This window comes from Labrus mixtus, chromosome 16 (assembly GCF_963584025.1).
Source record: "Labrus mixtus chromosome 16, fLabMix1.1, whole genome shotgun sequence".
NCBI lineage: Eukaryota > Metazoa > Chordata > Actinopteri > Labriformes > Labridae > Labrus > Labrus mixtus.
In genome coordinates, this window is record NC_083627.1 from 19,985,974 (window position 1) to 20,005,578 (window position 19,605).

Here is a 19,605-nt window from a genome sequence, read left to right on the forward strand (position 1 = left end):
CCACTATTTAGCCTGGTACCAACAGAAAGATGGAGGAACTCCTAAACTGCTTATATACGATGCTAGCACTCGAGCATCAGGGATTCCAGGTCGTTTTTCAGGCAGTGGATCAAACTCTGCCTTCACTCTGACCATCAGTGGAGTCCAGACTGAAGATGCAGCAGTTTACTACTGTCAGAGTTTTCATGTCATCAACAGTCAGTGGGTGTTCACACAGTGAAAAAGCGTCGTACAAAAACCTCCCTCACTCACACTGAACAGAAACTGAACTGACTGCTGCAGCTGGAAGTTTCTGCAGAGACTGACACACTTCACTGAGGACACACACACACACACACACACACACACACACACACACACACACACACACACACACACACACACATAATTTTTCTAATACTTTAACAACTTTCCTAAACTCTTAATACACCAACACACCTACAACACACAAATGGCAAAACAGTTAATTTCATGCTCAAAATCATTGTAAACTAAAGTCCAACACTAATTTTCAAAATAAAATAATACACTCACACACTACACCATGTCCACCAAAACACTACACTCAAAATAGAATCATTCTTCCAAAACACTAACACATGTCCTCTTCCAACATAAACATTTAATCACAGCACAATGTCATAAAAACATGAACATCAGATGGAATTACAGGAACTACATTATTTTACATGTGTCAGATCTGCCCTTATACAATAGACATATTTGATCATAGATTGTGCTTAGCACTGCACTTTCTTTTAAAGCCTCTTTACATTTTGTATTGTTGGGTTTAGTAAATGCATGCATTTTGTTTCTTTGGCTGCAGAAATGTAATACAAAAAAGAATGACCCATCTCAGAGTAGCTTTATAGAATGTACTGTTTATGAAGAAAAGAAGACAGAGACAGAATTGCTACAGTAAAGGCTTTATCTGCAACAGGACATTACTGCAAAATAACAAAAATATACAATATAGCTGCCATATATTGTATTACTGTATGTGAAAATACAAAATATACAAACAGAAAAAGCCACAGAAGAATAAAGAAAGAAAAAAAATCTGCCCGGTCTTCTGCATTTGGCCACATGTTCTCATCCACATCACACCTGATATATTCTCTGGCAAGGCATCTTCGGAAGAATCTTCTGGCATGCCTTATCCACCCCTGGCAGTGTTCAGCTGTGATGTCTTGACAGGCAGCATCCATTGCATCCAGGAGGGACATTTGGTCCTGTGGGCGACGGTCAAAAACCTTCTCCAGGCTGAGAAAAACTCCTCAATGGGGTTGAGGAAAGGAGAGTAAGTGGCAAGGAAAAGGGACATCGTCCTCGGATGGGTGTCAAACCCGGCTGTGAATGCACAGGAATGGTGGAATACCACATTGTCCCATGTGATCACATATATTGGCAAGTGGTCTCCCACCTGTCCCCTTTCTGCCTCTGCCACCAGTCTTTTGTGCAGGTCGTCTAAAAACAGGAGAAGGTGGTCAGGGGCCAATCTCACATTTATGCAGGAGTGCACCATTTTTGGAGATTGCAGCGCACATGGTGATGGTGGCTCCTCTCTGGCCCAGGACGGTTACTGTGGCCCTTTTGCCAATTATGTTTCTTCCACGCCGATGCCTTTTCGCCAAGTTGAAGCCAGCCTCGTCAACGTAGATCATTTCATGTGGGACTTGATTGGCCTCCTTCTCCATGACTCTCTGAAAGTAATCAGACACAGTGTGTGTAAATGCTTTGCTGTAGACCTACTGTACTCCAGGTTTATAGAGTAGGTTACTGCAAACACACTATGTATAGTACAGTAATGACTGTATTGCATAACCTTACCTGGATGTACTGGCGACAGAGTTCTTTGATGCGCTCGCTGTTTATTTCAAAATGAACTTTGTATAGTTGTTTCATTCAGACCAGTGTTTCCCCTACCGTTATATTAGGGAGGCGGCCCGCCCAACCAACGGCACCCCCCGCCCCCCATGATGGTCAAGTTCATTTTATTTTCTATATAGCGAGAGATCACAACAGAAGTCATGAGGATACCTTTCATATAGAACAAGTCTATACCTCGTCCTTTTATTAAACAAACTTAATAGCCTTATGTTCTTTATCTTATTTACACGACGTCATGTCATTTCTGTCTCTACATGGTCGCGCGTTTACAATTCTCCTCTGCTCTCGATGTTGTGCACGGCAGAGTTTCACCCCGATGCGCGCATACACACACACACACACACACACACACACACACACACACAGACACACACACACACACACACACACACACACACACACACATACACACACACACACACATACACACACACCGAGACACTTGTAAAATATCCAACCTGTTGGCTTGTCGAACAATCCGGACAATGGATGCCACTGTGTCCCGGCCAAGGGGCAACCTCCGGTCTCGAAAAATGAAGCCAATGCGGAAGTACAAAAAACTGCAGTTCCTCGAGGTTCCGCTTGAGGCTGGCTGCAGAAGCGCCGGAAGTGCCATAAGCCCACAGCCAAAAAAGCCCGTTTTTACCACAGGAATTAACATGTTCACAGCCTGGTTCAAAAAACAAGATATATCTGATAAGTTGACGGCCCCCTCTCCTCCCACTGTGGGGGGAGGGGTGAATTTTTTTATAACTCGTTGGATTTGATTTTATTAAGGAAAACGGCTATGCCCATATAAGGGATGTGGCAGATTTGATTGACAGCTCTGCACGCTGCATCTGTCTGTCAAGTCAGCAGGTCAGGAGGCTAGGTAGCAGCTTGATCCGTCTGATTTCTCGTCTTTTTTACTTCATTTGGAGAGTTTGTTTAACACATATCTGACAACATACATGGCTTGCTGTGCAGTTAACAGACCATCCAAGAAGTTGATGCTTCAGTTTTTTTCGGTAAGTGATATAGTAGTGTTATATTTACTGCATACTCATGTGTCGGTATTCATATTTACGGACCTAGCTTGTTTAGCGTTAGCTTGTAAACCAGTCGGCTAACTGTACTCAGTGTAGCCCATTATTTACGGTCAATGGTTTAGAAATGTTTGTTGTTGAAAATAATGAGTTTGTGTGATGTTAGAAGCTAAAGGTTCACCTCGGTGGTTAACCGCAGACTGTAAATATGGTTATCTGACGTTATGATGAATGTTATACTCCACGTAAATGTCGACATTAAAAAACAAACTTTGTGTAGTAATTATCCGTCAGTACTTAACATAAACTTAACTCAACTGAACCTAATATGCTGTGTAGGTTATAGAGGATGACATCAATGTTACATGGTTGACGTAGTGTCTTAAGATTTGTGCAAACTGTTACCAAATTTAAAAAAATGAGTTCAGGGAATTTTAATATGGTTATTAATATAGTTCTTAATCGTTACAGATGCTCTTACAAAGAATATAGCAGTAGAAATATAAAATATAAATAACATATGGAATGAAAATAAGATATAAAGCAATAAGTACAAGAAATAGTTTGAAGAATACATGAAGCCATGTACCGAGCTCATGTTAATAACAGATGAGCTACTGTATGTTCTGTACTAAAGCACAGAGAGTTGGGACCTGTTAATGATTTAAATAATTCAGGTTATATTTGTTTCATGTTAAGATGAAGTAATAGCCACAATAAATTGCTTAATCTTTCCTCACACAAAATCTGAGACAATTTGATGTGGAATATCATTGTGCAAGTGAGTGAGAGAGCTGAAAATAGCATGATTACAATAAGGTTTATCTTCTTAACTTTGAATAGATGTTGATTACCTGAATACTGTACCTTTGTTGTCTGGGTGGTACACTGTTGAATTTATAAATGTGCTCTTACACACAGATGAATACAGAAAAATAGATGAGAACAAAACAATGATTTAATGAATAACTGATATTTTCTCTCTTTCTTTGCCATCCTGAAGACCCCTCACTAAAAGTCCATGTTCTCCTGGATCCATGTCACATGCTCGAGCTTCTTCAGAATGACTTTTCAACGGTCGAAGTTCTGATGAGAGAAGATGGCCAACAGATAAGACAGCAGTACATCATCCACAGGCTTCAGAAGAAGGAGGAGGGTTTGCACCTTGCATCATGCTTCAGCTGTTCAAATAAAAATAGATCTCCTCCAAACAACTTGCAATCGAACCATTTTCTTCCCATTTTAAAACCCTTTGTCCAGTTTAGATGGGAGAAGTTGATATTATGTGATATTGATCTGGGAAGACTACATTTCTAAATCATTTTTAACTGAGTTTTTATTCACAAGTTATTGATCTTATTTACTCTCCATGTATCTTGATTTGAGAATGGGGCTGTGTTTAAGGGCAAATTTTGAACTACATTAGTATTTGGTAAAAAAAAATGTCAAAAGAATAAAAAGTTGTGTAAAAGTAGACTTACTAAGCTATTGAGTTTAGCATTAATGCACATTTTAGTCTTGTCAATTCAAATCTGAAATGTATACTTCTAAGTAGACATAAGACTGCTTTTATATTGAAATATTTATTTAATCTGAAAAAACACATTCAAAAAGCCTGTTTTTACAGCAGAGATTAACATGTTTACAGCTTGGTACAAAACAAACAAATAGGTCTGATTAGCTCATGTCTTGATCGACACACACTGTACGGGGGTCGTTTGATTTGATGAAGGATAAGAGTTATTCACAATAAGGCGTGTAGCTGACCAGCTTGACAGGCGGGTGCGGTGTAACGATTTGTCAGGAGGCATAAAACACGCCTCAGCTCCAGCTTTCAGCCTGTGGGTGTCATCACTCAGGCCATCCGGGGGAGACCTCCCTCGCAGCGAACTGTTGAAGAGAAGCAACTGAAGTCCACAACAGAAGAACCAACAAATGCAGATGTTGTTGAGGCTCAGGTTTCTTCCTCTGTCTCTGCAGCTCTCTGGGCACCTCGACGGACAAGTCACCAATAATCCACACTGTGTCTATAGGAGAAATACAAAGGTGTTCAATTAATGCCTCAGACAAGACAAAATGTACAGTTAACTACATGTGACAGCTCAGGGTGTTTTTTGTTATTAGCCTTATCTGCAGGAATAATATTGAACAAGATAGCTGCAACTCATAATAATAGATGCCAGTCTTAAACACAATTTTTTCTAATACTTTTTGGTGTGAAGCTGACACTGTCCACAGACTCCATGACTTCACAGGGTTCTATAGAAAACAAATGTCTTATGATAAATACTAAATATTTATTTTTAGATTGTCATGTTCGCATCGCTGTTGACATCAGTAAATATAAGACACAGACATTCCTCTTTTTGTCAGAACAGTAACATGAACTGTATGCTTTGTAATATTGATTTCTTCTGGATGTCTAACATATTTATTTACAGTCTATGGATAAAACTTTGCTAATGTATTTCTCTGCTAACACTGAAAAAGTCTAACTTCTCTGACAAATAACTAATAACCATAATTGTATATTTAAAAAAGTGTAGTTTTAAGACTTTAATTAAATATTTGGGTTGAATATAATTCGTTTTAACTGTGTTGTAGAAAAGTTAAATGTTAACTTATTGTTTATAGAGTTTTCTCAGGACGAGCAGGAATAGGGGACGATAGCAGCCTAGCCGTTAGCTATGTTGTCAAGTGGACTGCTAACGTCGCGCTGAATGGGCGGAGTTAAGTCCCGCCGGTCCCGCCTTACTGCTGTTGCAAGGTTGATCCAAAGTTAGGTTGAGACTGCAAATCCAATATGGATGCAGCCCTCGATTGGACTCATTTGCTGCTTATGTAACAGACAGGTCAGGGTTTGTCCAGTAATATTTACAGTCTATGGTCCCGGCTGAGATGTGTTCACCAGCCTCTCTGTATGATAGTCTGTGGTTTATGACATGCTCTATGATAGCAGCTCTTATTTCATCAGTTACCCTAGCTCTGGTCCTTCTTTGAACGCCACCACACATTCTAACTCCTCTTCCTCTACCTTGCCCTTGTCCCACTTCTCTCCCTTGTCCCACTCCTCTCCTTTGTCCTGGTACTCCTCTTCCTCTCCCTTGTCCTGGTCGTCTTCCTCTCCCTCGTGCAGGCATTTTTCTTACTGTCTTTGTGTTTCTATATACTTTTCCCTTCAGCCCAACGAGGTATTTGCATAACTTCAATCAGCTGTTTCTCATTAGAAATGGAAAAAAATAGTATCATATATTTGTGTTTCAATCTACAATATGAACAGCTGTTCATGTTGGCTTTAGCCTATAAGTTAGGTTTAGAATATGATGTTATCTGTTCTGACATACAGTGAGAAAGCATTTGTAAATTTGGCAGTAAAAATCCATTGTTTTGGTTTTGGATGAGCTTAACGAGAAATTAAGCTGCTTAGCCAAAATCCTTGAATATTTAGTTAATTCTCAGTTAAGGGCCTTCTTGGGGGCCAACAACATATTGCAAACTCAGCAGTAAGGTTTCAGAACAGGGCATAGCACAATCACAGCAGCAACACTTACACAAATAAAAAATATTGTTTATCATCTCGATAACTGTCAACATTGTGCTGCTCTCTTTATTGATTTATCCAAAGCCTTTGATACTGTCGACCACAGCATTTTAATAAATAAGCTATCTTCAACAGGATTTGATGAGCTCTCTGTTAACTTGTTTTATGATTATCTCTCAGGGAGAACTCAAGCTGTTGTTGCTGAAGGTATCAGATCGAGCTCTCTTGAAATTAGCTAAGGTGTCCCACAAGGGTCTATTTTAGGTCCACTTTTATTTTCTTTATATATAAATAACATGGTGCTCTCTTCCCCACGTGATGTACATTTTTATGCAGACGACACAATCCTGTATGCCACCAGCGCCTCTTGTGAATTAGCTATTTAAACTTTGCAGTCAGCTTTTGATGCCTTTCATATAGCTCTCATTAATCACAAGCATATCTTAAATTCTGATAAAACAAAATGTGTTTTATTTTCAAGGTCCTATGTGAACAATATTCCTATTGGTATTCACACACTTCAGGGTTCCCAAATTGAGAGGGTAGAATCCTATAAATACCTAAGGATTTGGCTGGACAATAGGCTCACTTTCCCGAAAATATTAGAATAAAAATAGGATTCTTATACAGAAACAAATCCTGCTTCTCCACTGCCAGTAGGAAAACCATTGTGCAATCTACAATTATGCCTGTTTTTGATTACGGTGACATTGTATACATGCATGCCTCTCCCACCGCCTTGAAACCCCTTGATGCTGTGTATCATTGCGCATTGAGGTCCGTGACTGGCTGCAAAGCTCTGACACATTACTGTACCTGGTTGGCCCTTTCTGGCTATGTGGAGGCACACCCATTGGCTCACATTTATTTATAAGTCCATTCTTGGTCTACTCCCCTCCTATCTATGCGCTCTAATTTCACGCAACATCGGTAGCTATAGCCTACGCTCGTCTGACCTGTTATTGCTATGTGTACCTAAGGTCCACACAGAATTAGATAAGATGGCCTTTAGGTACTCCGCCTCCTCTTCTTGGAACACACTATAGCAGGGCTATTCAATTGGCAGCCCTGGGGCCGGGTCCAGCCCGCAACGTCATTTTTAGTGGCCCTTTAAGAAGTCTTTACTCTTAAAAATGTATCACTGTATGTTTTATTTATTTTTTAATTGCCGACGTGTATGATATCCGTATTACCATGAGACAGAGGCACAGATGTTTTTCCCAATTTGTGTGTCTCACCCTGGTCTCACCTCATGGTGTCGCAATTATTCTTGTTTATCCATCTCCTGCTCTCGTTCCTGCTTGATGCATGCTCTCATCGCCGCGGTCTCAATACACTCATCAGCAGCACCAGAGATCCGGTTTTTGCTAGCGCCGTTCATAATGTCTCTTTCTACTTTAAAAAAATGAAAAGTGGACTCAGAAAACAGACAATTTAACACCGAATGGACAAAGAAGTATCTGTTTATTTCTGTTTCTATGAGGCCTGTGTGTTTACTATGCAACGAGTGCGTATCGGTGTGCAAGGAATACAACTTGAGAAGACATTTTAAAATCACCCATGCAAACTTTGACACCGTTTTCCCGCTGGGGTCTGATGCTCGCCACCAGAAGATATTGGGGCTGACTGCATGTTATGACCAAAGACGTCACACACTTTTTCGGGCTTGTACTGAACAAGAGAGAGCTTCATCAGCATCGCTACAAGTAGCATGGCAATTAGGCAAAAAGAAAATGCCATTTACACACGCAGAGACTGTCAAGGAGTCTATGCTTGCATCGATTGAGGAGATGGTTACAGATGAGAAAACTCAAAACAGTTTGATTGATTCAATCAAAAAAAATCCATTATCAGACACTTCAGCCATAAGGAGAGTGGAGGTCCTCGCATCCGACGTCTTCATGTTTTTTTTTTGGACAAATTGAGGAATGCGGAGGTGATGTCGCTAGCTGTGTATGAATCAACAGACAACAGTGATATAGCACAACTGTGTATTTGTGTCATTAATTCCTTTGGAAGGTCAGACGACTGGTGAGATATTATTTTAAAAAATGATCTCATTCTTTGAAGAGAACAATTTAGACTTGGGACGTATTAACATGCTAGTAACGGACGGGGCACCCGCGATGGCGGGCAGGACTCAGGGACTGTCAGCAAGGTTGGCGGTTGTTTCTCCACAGCTGAGATCACTACATTGTTTGATCCACCAAAGTCTCTTGTATGCTAAACTAAGCGGTGAGTTAAAAGAAATCATGGACTCTGTCATGGCAGTAATTAACTTTATTCGTTGTACCTCCAGCTTACAGCACCGCCTTTTCAGACAGTTGTTGATGGACATGTCATCACAATATAATGACTTGCTTACCCATAAACCCCATGGCTCAGCAAAGGAAACGCATTGAAACGTTTTTGTGAACTCAGAGAGGAGATACTGGTGTTTCTCCGTAATTCAAAGTAGAAAAAGACCAATACTTTTCTGTGTCTTATGGAGAACGAGGACTTTTGTGCTACTGTTTGCTTTTTGTGCGACATTTTCCATCACATGAACCACCTTAACACGGAGCTGCAAGGCAGGGATAAAACAGCGATTCAGCTTGTGGAGAGACTTAATGCTTTTCAGAGAAAGCTCTCTCTTTTTTCTGCTGATCTATGTCCAGGCAAAATGCTTAATTTCCCCACACTGTGTAAATCAGGCCTACCTATCACAGAGGCAATGACGAGATTTATAGATGCCTTGAAAATAAACTTTGCCTCAAGATTTGAACATTTCAGTATCCCCACAGAAGTAATGACATTTGTGAAGGACCCTTTCTGCGTGGATGTCGAGGGAGAGTTTGCATTTAATGCAAAGGAACTGGTCACCTCACTGGATGAGGCATCTTTGCAACTTGAACTGATTGACATTCAGTCATCTGATGACCTGCGCCAGTCATTCCAGCTGACAAGTTTTCAAAAGTTCTGGACTCATGCAGTGAGCAAGGAAAAATTCCCTCATTCAAGGAGTCTGGCGCTTTTCATCCTCACTATGTTTGGCTCAACTTACACATGTGAATCCTCATTCTCACACATGAATGCCATTAAGACTACTAACCGTGCATCACTCACTGCCCAGCATCTGCACCACTGTCTGCGCATTGCTCTGACAACCTACACTCCTGACTTCAGTGCTCTTGCTAAATCAAAAAAATGTAATTTCTCTCATTAAATGTTGGCTACATGATAAACAACAGTTGTAAGTTATACGTTTTGATATTTGCAGGTTGTTTGCACCAGTTTGAATATTACTGCTGAATCTTTTATATCAATAATGCAATATTATGCACTTAATGTGGCCACTGGTGTGGACAGATTTTTGATAAATGGTGCATTTTCAATACTGAAGGATTTTCCTTGTAAAAAAAACTCTGCACTGTCATTGTTGGATTTCTATCCATAGTTAGCAACTGCTGGCTGAGCAGACTGTTCTAGGCAGCAGTATTGTTACTATTTAGGATTAAGTTTTGCAGGTTGTTTGTTACAATTTAAATGTTACTCAGGTGTCTTAATATTCACTTAATGTTATATTATGCACGTAATCTAGCCATAGATGTGGTATGGTTCACATGGACTGTTTATTAAGGTGTCTGATGATGCAATATTTGCCTTGATAGTTTGCACCTTTATTGTTATAATGGATTGTGACTCAAAAAACTTTTTGTTGCTAAGATTGAGTGCACTTAAGCCCATCTTGTCTGTTAATGAAATGGCTAAATTTCTAAATGTCTGGTATTGCTCACTCGGACTATTGCTCACGTTATATGGCCATTTGAATGTAGACATGACTTTTTTTATGTTGTGTCATGATGCAATGCAATGTTGCTGTTGTGCATTTAAAAATACAGTATGCACTTTCCAATATGTTGTTGTTCCCAATGGTATTCAAAAAGCTTCTAAAATGATTACCCATATTTCGAGCCTCAGGCCCCTCATTTGGTATCCATTTTTGGTATCTGGCTCTCAGTAAAAACTAATTCAATAGCCCTGCACTACAGGCTGACTTGCGGCGAAGTGATCTGGTCACTCTAGTGCAGGGGTGTCAAAGTTCTATTGGGTCGGGGGCCGGATTTGTTCAAATGAGACCTCAAGTGGGCCGGACTAATTTTGCAGACATCACTATAACTTGACACATGGATTTATAGACTAATGTATGATTAGAAAAAAAGACAAAAAAAGGTACTTGTATAGAAAACTGCATGTTAACGCAGAAAATGTAGAAGTACTTTAAGCAGGGGTTAACTCTGTCATTGCAAACTGCATGTTGGCACATGGAAATATTTAAATGTACCACATTACAGAAGAAAACATCAATTATTATGTTTTGTTTGAGATTATTATTTTATGTTTTAATATTGCTGTTCAAGGTTATAGAAACTTTGACACAGGTTATTCTACCTGCCCTGGGATCAGTGCATTAGAGAGAGAGAGAGAGAGACTTTAGATATGTGTGTGTTAGGCCACAGCACAGTTTACACTCGTTAAGGTTCATTACAGATTAAACCTGCTCACATGAATAAGTTATCACAAACACACAGAGTGTCTTTGATGCAAAGACCGAAGTCATCTTCATGTATTTTAGTGTTAGGCATTATAAAATGATAACATGTTTCCAAACGAACAGACTTGAATTTATCCCTCAGCGTTACGCACTGCAGTCTGATCGGCTCCGTGTGGAGTGCACGTTTTTCAACTAAGTAAACTCAGTTAAACGACTTTTGATATGAGTCTGGCAGTCCGTTCTTCTATGTGTCCGCACTATCGTAATCTAACTCTGTCACTGACTTTATGCGCCATGAATCTGTGCCATCTCTGTGCGCAATTCGAGGAAGCATTTTAGCGCTGCTACATGGTTAAACCCGCGGACCTCTGTATGCTCGGGAAGCTTGTGCGTGATATCGTATTTGGATAAGAATGAAATGTTCAGTAATAGTTATATTTTTACGGTCTGATGAAAGCTGGTGATAAAGTCGCAACAGCAGGCTACTGCATTTAGAAGTGATGTCGAGCTGAAACTTTTAGGTGACCAACAAAACATGTTCACCTATGGGTGACCTAAAAATGAACCATCTGTAATTAAAAATCAGTTAATATTCATTTTAATTTACTGTTTTTACAATAACCAGAGGTAAAACTAGTCGGGAGATGCATCAGGCTCAACGCCGGTGACCGCAACCTACACTTCTGTCTGGATGTGTGGAGACGGTCTGGGCCGTTACGCATGGCAGAGATGATTGTTTTTTTATTTGCACGAGCTGCTCTTTGTGGCTAACTCCATAGGAAGCTTTGTTATTATCAGCCAAAACTTTTGTTTTTCATCATCGAAGACAGGAGAAACTGGAAAGAAGTGTGCATAGAACCGAAGACTGTCAGGATGCGCGCGCAGTGCAAAGGTGTGCCTGTCGTTAAGTCCCGTAGCTTTGATACAATTCTGGCAACTTGTGACCAAATAAAACTAAAGAAATATCGCTCCTTCGATCTCTCTTGAAAACCTGCATTCTGTGTGTAACCAGGTTAAAATTATTATTATTATTATTTTATATTTGAAACTTCACCAAACCCTGATAAACATTGAAGAAATATTCGTTTTAACATGTTTAATGTGTGTTTTGTGGCTCACTGAAGTTCAACTGTTAATACCTGTACTGTCACTTTAAGAGGTCGCAGTGTGCGTGACGTCATGTGTTGTGCTTCTCTCAGTCCGCGCTCAGCTCACTGAGAGAAGGTAAGGATAGTTTGCTCTGCTCATGGTTTAGCACTATTTCTTGTTATAGACAATGTAAAGTGCAGCAGTTTGCAATTGGAGGTTACTCTTTAAGTTGGTGAACATGCAGAAGAGTTGTGTTTTAAATGTAGACTTGTAAATGAAGTTTATGAAGTTTATTAGCAGACACATGTTTCCAAGTGCTACAGGGTTTCCCTTATGTTTATCTGCTAACAGGGGACTGGAGACCCGCGTGTGTGAGAGAGACTGCATGTTACTGAGACTTTTGTATTTCTTTTTGACTTGTGCAGATGCAGCAGCCAGCACGGTTCACAATAAATGAGAAACCAGTAGCAGATCGTGGTCCGAGTACTTCTTTCAACGCAACACCAGAACACAACGCAGATATCACGACCAGTAACAGATGTGCATCCAGTGATGTTTAGAACTTCAGCAGGACAGGCACACCCGTTACATGTGTCACCTCTCTCAGGTGTTCAGCCTGTTTGCTGATTAGCGTAATGCAGGAGCAGCTCGTGCGCTCGACTCGTCTTTTTTATGATACTCCCTGCTGAGAAGATAGTTCAAAGTGCCCCATTTAATTAATTTTCATATCATGATATCAACCTTTAAGTTGCTCATTATACATAGGTTTTAATACAATTCGGGAGAAATACGTATTACAAATATTTAATTTATAAAAAATCTCAAAATATTTTTCAATACATTTCCTCCTCCTTCCCAAAACGTCTCGCGGGCCGGATGAAACCTGCTGTCGGGCCGGATCCGGCCAACGGGTCGGGCCGTATGTCTGACATCCCTGCTCTAGTGGCATTTAAAGGGATGCTGAAAGAGCACAAATTTAAATCAATTGGGAGTTGTCTATGTTAATAGCCCTGCTTTGGACACCTGACTTGACTTTAAATGTGTTTGTATGATGTTTTTGTGCGTATTGGCCATGCATCTACTTTGTGTTTTTGATGTCTGTTACTTCTTTCTTTTTTATTATTTTATTTGCCACTGATGTACCCAGGTCTCTCTTGAAAAAGAGATTGCAAAATCTCAATGAGACTACCTGGTAAAATTAAAAAATAAAATTAAAAAATCTACATGGTGCTAGTGATGACTTGGTGATATTATGGGTTTTCCACCAGGCTGCCAGAGGTGAGGAGATGGTGATGGTTTTGTGGTAGTCCTGTTCCTTAATTGATTGTGGTAGAAAGGAAAAGCCCCTTTTTGAAACAACGATTAACTTCAGTTCATTTGTAGTTTGACTTTTATCCCCCAGTTACGGCTGCAACCTTCCTGGTGTTACAGTCTGAGTGAGAGACACGCCAGCTGCACACAAGTTGATGATTTTTCAGTGAAATTCATTGTCCTGGTCTTGTCTCATTCTTGTCCTGCCTTGGTCTTGATCTTATCTCGGTCTCTGAGCACTCTGGTCTCGGCTAGTCATGCTGGCTATCATGGGTTTTGTTCATTATTACCGACTATTGTAGAGACTAGAGCACAAAACAAGTTTACTGTCATTTGGGAATTTATATAAATTATGAAAAATGATATCGTTTGAAGTTCTGTGATCACTGATGGCACTCATCAAACATATTGAGGAGCTCAGTCTGAGTTTAAAAACAGTGTTTATGTCTCATCATGATGTGTTTTTACTCGTCCTTTGTAAAGTTATCATGGAGAAACTGCATTTCTTAATGTAGTCACTGGCTCCATGATGATGAAGTATCTTAAGACAGTTTGTGATAAAAGAAAAGAAAAGTCATTTTAACAACTTTGAAAAAATTAAAAAAAGACAAAAAGTGTATTTCTCATTGATTTAATGAACAGATTATCAGAAAACGATACACACACATCTGAAGCAACAAGCTAATATTTATTCTTTAGAAACATGAAATAAAGAGAGAGAGAGGTGCAGAGTGAGAGCAGTATCACAGTAAAACCAGCAGCAGAGTCCCAGTGAGTCATTACTGGGAACACTGGTCTCTACTCAGACTTTCTGTGACTCGAGCCTGGGCGCCCTGGGTGGCTTCACAGGTCACAGAGCCCACCTTCCTCCACTGGTCTGCAGAGAGCCTCAGGGTGCTGCTCCAGCTGTAGAGAGCGTCCTTCTCCAGCACCGCAGGGCTCCTGCTCTCCTCCCAGCTGCTGCTGCTGCTGCTGCTGCTGCCGTCCACCTTCCAGGCCAGACTCCAGCCTGAGGGGAAGCCCTTGTTGGCCAGACATATGAGCGTGGCCTTCCCCTGCTCCAGCTCCTCATTGGAGGGGGGCAGCACCGTCAGGGTGGGACGCACATCACCTATAGGAGACACCAATCAGATTAGAGGACAGGGAGCACACAACTGTCAATCAAACACCACACCCTATAGGACACCTTTAATGTCTGAGAGTTGATTTTCTTTTTTTAGGAGTTTCTGTCAGATGTTTCTTTCTGCTCCACCGGTCACTCACTCACACATTGTTTCACTTCCCTTTAAGAAGCCTCTCATGCACATCAGCACACAGAGAGAGAATCACACAGAACGACCTGAAATATATTTAAACTACATCTGAATCAAATTAAAAACATTACAAACATTCCCCATCAAAATAATCCAAAAACTTTGCAACACATTTTTAAAACAGTTTGTAGGTAAACCCCAAACTAAAACAGAGAATCAACTGAACACATTAAAATGTTCTTCATGTGAATTCAAATCAGAAAAATGTCTAAATTAGACGCATAAAGAGATCAGAGATTACGTTCATTTTAAAACACCGTTCTTTATGTTTGTTTTGTTCGGTTCATTCAAACAACTGAATCAGATAAATACCTTAAAGAGTTGTCAGAAAATGAATCTCAGGAAAACATTTAAAACACTTCTCTTTGTTAAATATCAACCTGTTTATGTTTCAGTGTGACAGAAATCAAACTGTCCTGAGTGAACCTTCACGGTAAAGCAGCACCGATAAAAACACGATTTCATTAGAGTTAGAGTTTCACGATGACAAATATTACAAATAAACAGAGAGACAGCTGCTTTAACATTTTCAATAAATGTTAATGAATCAAATAAATTTCATTCAGTTGTTTCAGTCATTAAGGCGTCCATATCGATTGTTAGAAAACCCTCATGAATAGAACATTATTTAGCAGCTGTCTTTGAGGTTGTCAAATTGTGATTTATGTGGATCAAATATGAAAATCTGTATTTTAACATTAGGTTTAATATTCATACAGAAACTTACTTCCAACATCCAGTCTGGTTCCTCCACCAAAAGTCCACCACAGTGGTACAAAGTCATTGAGCGGCCGTACAAAAACCTCTCACTGTAGAGACACACGACTCACTGACTTTAACACACTGAAGTCAAACTACCACAACTCCACATGTCACCTTACCATGAGAGTGAAAATCATCTATTTCCCAACAAATAAAAACTCTGGCTTCAAACATTTTACCTTCATTTAAATTCAATTTCTGTTTTAAACTGAAATCATTTAAAGTCAAATGTTGTCTTTATTCTTTCTAAAACAATCGATTTAAAAGTTAAAGGTCAGTATTTTCTTTTCCTCCAGGCTTGAATATGAAGACAAAAGACACCAGAATAACTTACTGATTGAATAAAAAGATGAATATGTGACTTACTTCCAATATCCAGTCTGGTTCCTCCACCGAACGTGAGCCACAGTGATACAAACTGATGGAGTCGTCGTACAAAAACCTCTCGCTGTAGAGACACACGGCTCTCTGACTCTGACACAAACACAGACACCTGAATGAGTCTCTGCCTGCAAGACCTCTGAGACCAAAAGACAACAGAATTTAAAAAGATTATAACAAATTAAAGAAAGTCTTTCTTTGAGATATTAAAATTATTTTTAAATCATTTTCTCAAGAATATTATTAATTATCGTGATTTATATCAGAATAAATGTTTCTAGAAGCGTGAACATGAAATCATATTAAATTTGTTTTGAAAGTTTTCTAATTAATTGTATAATTAATTGATTGATTGATAAACAGAGTAATGAGAGTGATCCCTGTTGGAGTCAATCAGAACATTTCCATAGAGAGCCACTTTGCATCAGCAGCACCATGCTCCAGTGCTCTGGGAGAGTTTATAGTCCTGACAGTTGAACACTGGATGACTGACAGCTGTCCTTCATCACAACAGAAATCCTCATCCTCATCATCAAAAACATGACTTTGATCTGCGTCCTCATCTGGACTGTCCTCCTCTGCTGCTGCTTCACAGGTAAAGTCCAGAGAATCAAACTCCTCTCCTCTATGAACATCCGTCCCTCTGAAATGAAGCCCACTAAACTCTGATGCTGCTTTCTGTTTTTGTCTCTGTATCCTCAGAGTCCAGAGGACAGGTCACAGTGACTCAGCCTGCAGCAGTGAGCTCTGCTCTGGGAGCCTCCGTCTCCATCTCATGTAGGACCAGTCAGAATGTTTATGTCGCGGGCAGCTACCACCTTTTAGCCTGGTACCAACAGAAAGATGGAGGAACTCCTAAACTCCTCATTTACTATGCTAGCACTCGAGAATCAGGGATTCCAGGTCGTTTTTCAGGCAGTGGATCAAACTCTGCCTTCACTCTGACCATCAGTGGAGTCCAGACTGAAGATGCAGCAGTTTACTACTGTCAGAGTTATCATGAAATCAACAGTCAGGATGTGTTCACACAGTGAAAAAGCGTCGTACAAAAACCTCCCTCAGTCAGACTGAACAGAAACTGAACTGACTGCTGCAGCTGGAAGTTTCTGCAGAGACTGACACACTTCACTGAGGACACACACACACACACACACACACACACACAGACACACACACACACACACACTGTGATTGTAACATCAAAGGTGGTCCAAATGTACCCCTACATACCCCTTAACAAATCTAAACTTTATCTAAATCTCTTAAAACATAGCCTCCAATGGAGTGACTAACACACCCATGCACTGGTTTAGAGCCTAACTCTCTGGTCGCGCTCAGTTTATTCAACTCAAAACCTTCAAATCCTGGGGCGCTGGTGGTGCAGTGGTTGGTGCGCGCACCCCATGTGTGGGGGCTGTGGTCTTCTAGGCGGGAAGCCCAGGTTCGTGTCTGGCCTGTGGCTCCTTTCCCGCATGTTATTCCCCATTCTCTCTCCCTTATTTCCGACTCTATCCACTGTCCTATCTCTCAATTAAAGGCACAAAAAAGCCCAAAAATAAATCTTTTTTAAAAAAAAACTTCAAATCTCAGCCATTTCCAGTCACTACAGGTGATCCTCAGAGTTCTGTCCTGGGACCTCTTCTGTTAATCATCTATCTCCTTCCTCTTGCCCATATCTTCTGTAAATATAACATCCAGTTCCATTGCTATTCGGATGACACCCAGCTCTATTTGTCCACCAAACCGACCTCCTCCCTCCTGCTTACTTCCCTGTCTGATTGCCTACAAGAAATCAAATCCTGGTTATTCTGCAACCTCAAATGAAACAGTGACAAAACAGAGGTTCTCCTCATTTACACCAAATCCACAATTTCAAAACCTGACAGTTTTCTCTCACGATTGACCACTCCTCAGTTTCTCCCTCCCCTCAGGTTAAGAGTCTGGGTGTCATCCTCGACAGCACACTATGATTCCAAACTCACATCAATAATGTCTCGGTCTGGTTATTTCCATCTTCGTAACATTAATCGCCTCCGCCCGTCCCTCACACCCAACAGTACTGCCATCCATGTCATCACCCTGGTTACATCCTGCATTGACTTCTGCAACTCCCTTCTCTTTGGTTTCCCTCTCAGGTCCATCCACAAACTTCAACTGGTCCAGAACTCTGCCGCTCGCATCATTACCAGAACGCCCTCTGTTAATCACATCACTCCTGTCCTTCAGCAGCTTCATTGGCTTTCAGTTAAATATCGCATTGACTTCAAAATTCTGCCCCTCACCTTTATGGCCATCCATAACCTCGCTCCTCTGTTCCTCTCTGAACTCCTGCACATCAACGCACCCACCCGCACTCTCAGGTCTTCTTCTTCAATTCAATCCAACACAACAACCGCCTGCCTGTCCACCTTGGAGTCCAGAGAATTCAGCCGTTCTGGTCCCAGCCTCTGGAACTCCCTCCCACCACACATCTGTAATATTCACTTTCTGTCCATTTTTAAATCTAATCTCAAAACACATCTTTTTAAACTGGCATATTCAGTCTGATCATTCTCCATCCAGTCTCATGAATCCTCCTCACAATGATTTTATACATCCTGTACAATTTTATTTTTAATGTTCATTTTATCGATGTAGTGTTACTTTGTTGTTTTTATCTCTGTTTTCTAAGGTGACCTTGAGTGCCTTGAAAGGGGCCTTTAGATAAAATGTATTATTATGGAAGGAAGTGCCTAGCATGACCTGAAATAATAGAAAGACAAAATAAATCATTAAACTATGTTCCTCTAACTTTAAAGCCTTCAATAACTGTTGTGAGGCTTCCAGTGAACTCATATGATGTTACTCTGATAAGAAACACAGAAAGCTTCCTTTAAAAGGACCTTAAACCTGCAAAAACACAACTCTCTTTAGAAGTGACATTAAGAAACATTTAGCACATTCTTGCAAAAAAATATTTTAGCAGGATGTCTAAACAGCAGGTGGAGGAATGATCTAAAATCAATGATGAACACAATGAATGAGAAGTGGAGTAGAATATAAATAAAAGTCGGTAATTTGTCTACTTCCTAAATAAATGAGTGTAACAATGATAAAACTTTGTATGAAAACACACAATGACTTTGTATGCTGACAAATCTCTGCAGTATGTTTCGAATGACCTAAAAACTTCTCATTTTCAAATTTGTTTTCAGCACATTTTGAATGAGCTAAAAATCAGCCATTTTCTCAGAACATTTCCATAGAGAGCCACTTTGCATCAGCAGCACCATGCTCCAGTGCTCTGGGAGAGTTTATAGTCCTGACAGTTGAACATTGGATGACTGACAGCTATCCTTCATCACAACAGAAATCCTCGTCCTCATCATCAAAAACATGACTTTGATCTGCGTCCTCATCTGGACTCTCCTCCTCTGCTGCTGCTTCACAGGTAAAGTCCAGAGAATCAAACTCCTCTCCTCTATGAACATCCGTCCCTCTGAAATGAAGCCCACTAAACCCTGATGCTGCTTTCTGTTTTTGTCTCTGTATCCTCAGAGTCCAGAGGACAGGTCACAGTGACTCAGCCTGCAGCAGTGACCTCTGCTCTGGGAGCCTCCGTCTCCATCTCATGTAGGACCAGTCAGAATGTTTTTGTCGCGGGCAGCTACCACCTTTTAGCCTGGTACCAACAGAAAGATGGAGGAACTCCTAAACTGCTTATATACCGTGCTAGCACTCGAGCATCAGGGATTCCAGGTCGTTTTTCAGGCAGTGGAT

General features: G+C 40.5%; 2 gene segments (V, D, J or C); one reads left to right on the forward strand and one right to left on the reverse strand.

Annotated features, from left to right (window-relative positions):
• Positions 1–19,605, forward strand: part of LOC132990871 (Ig kappa-b4 chain C region-like) — a 637,710-nt gene that overhangs the window by 510,286 nt on the left and 107,819 nt on the right.
• LOC132991526 (Ig kappa-b4 chain C region-like) lies at positions 14,012–14,517 on the reverse strand (the record flags this gene model as incomplete). The annotated part of the segment is given in 1 exon segment: positions 14,012–14,517. A coding segment is annotated over 1 exon segment (348 nt), but the record flags the coding sequence as incomplete, so codon positions are not given.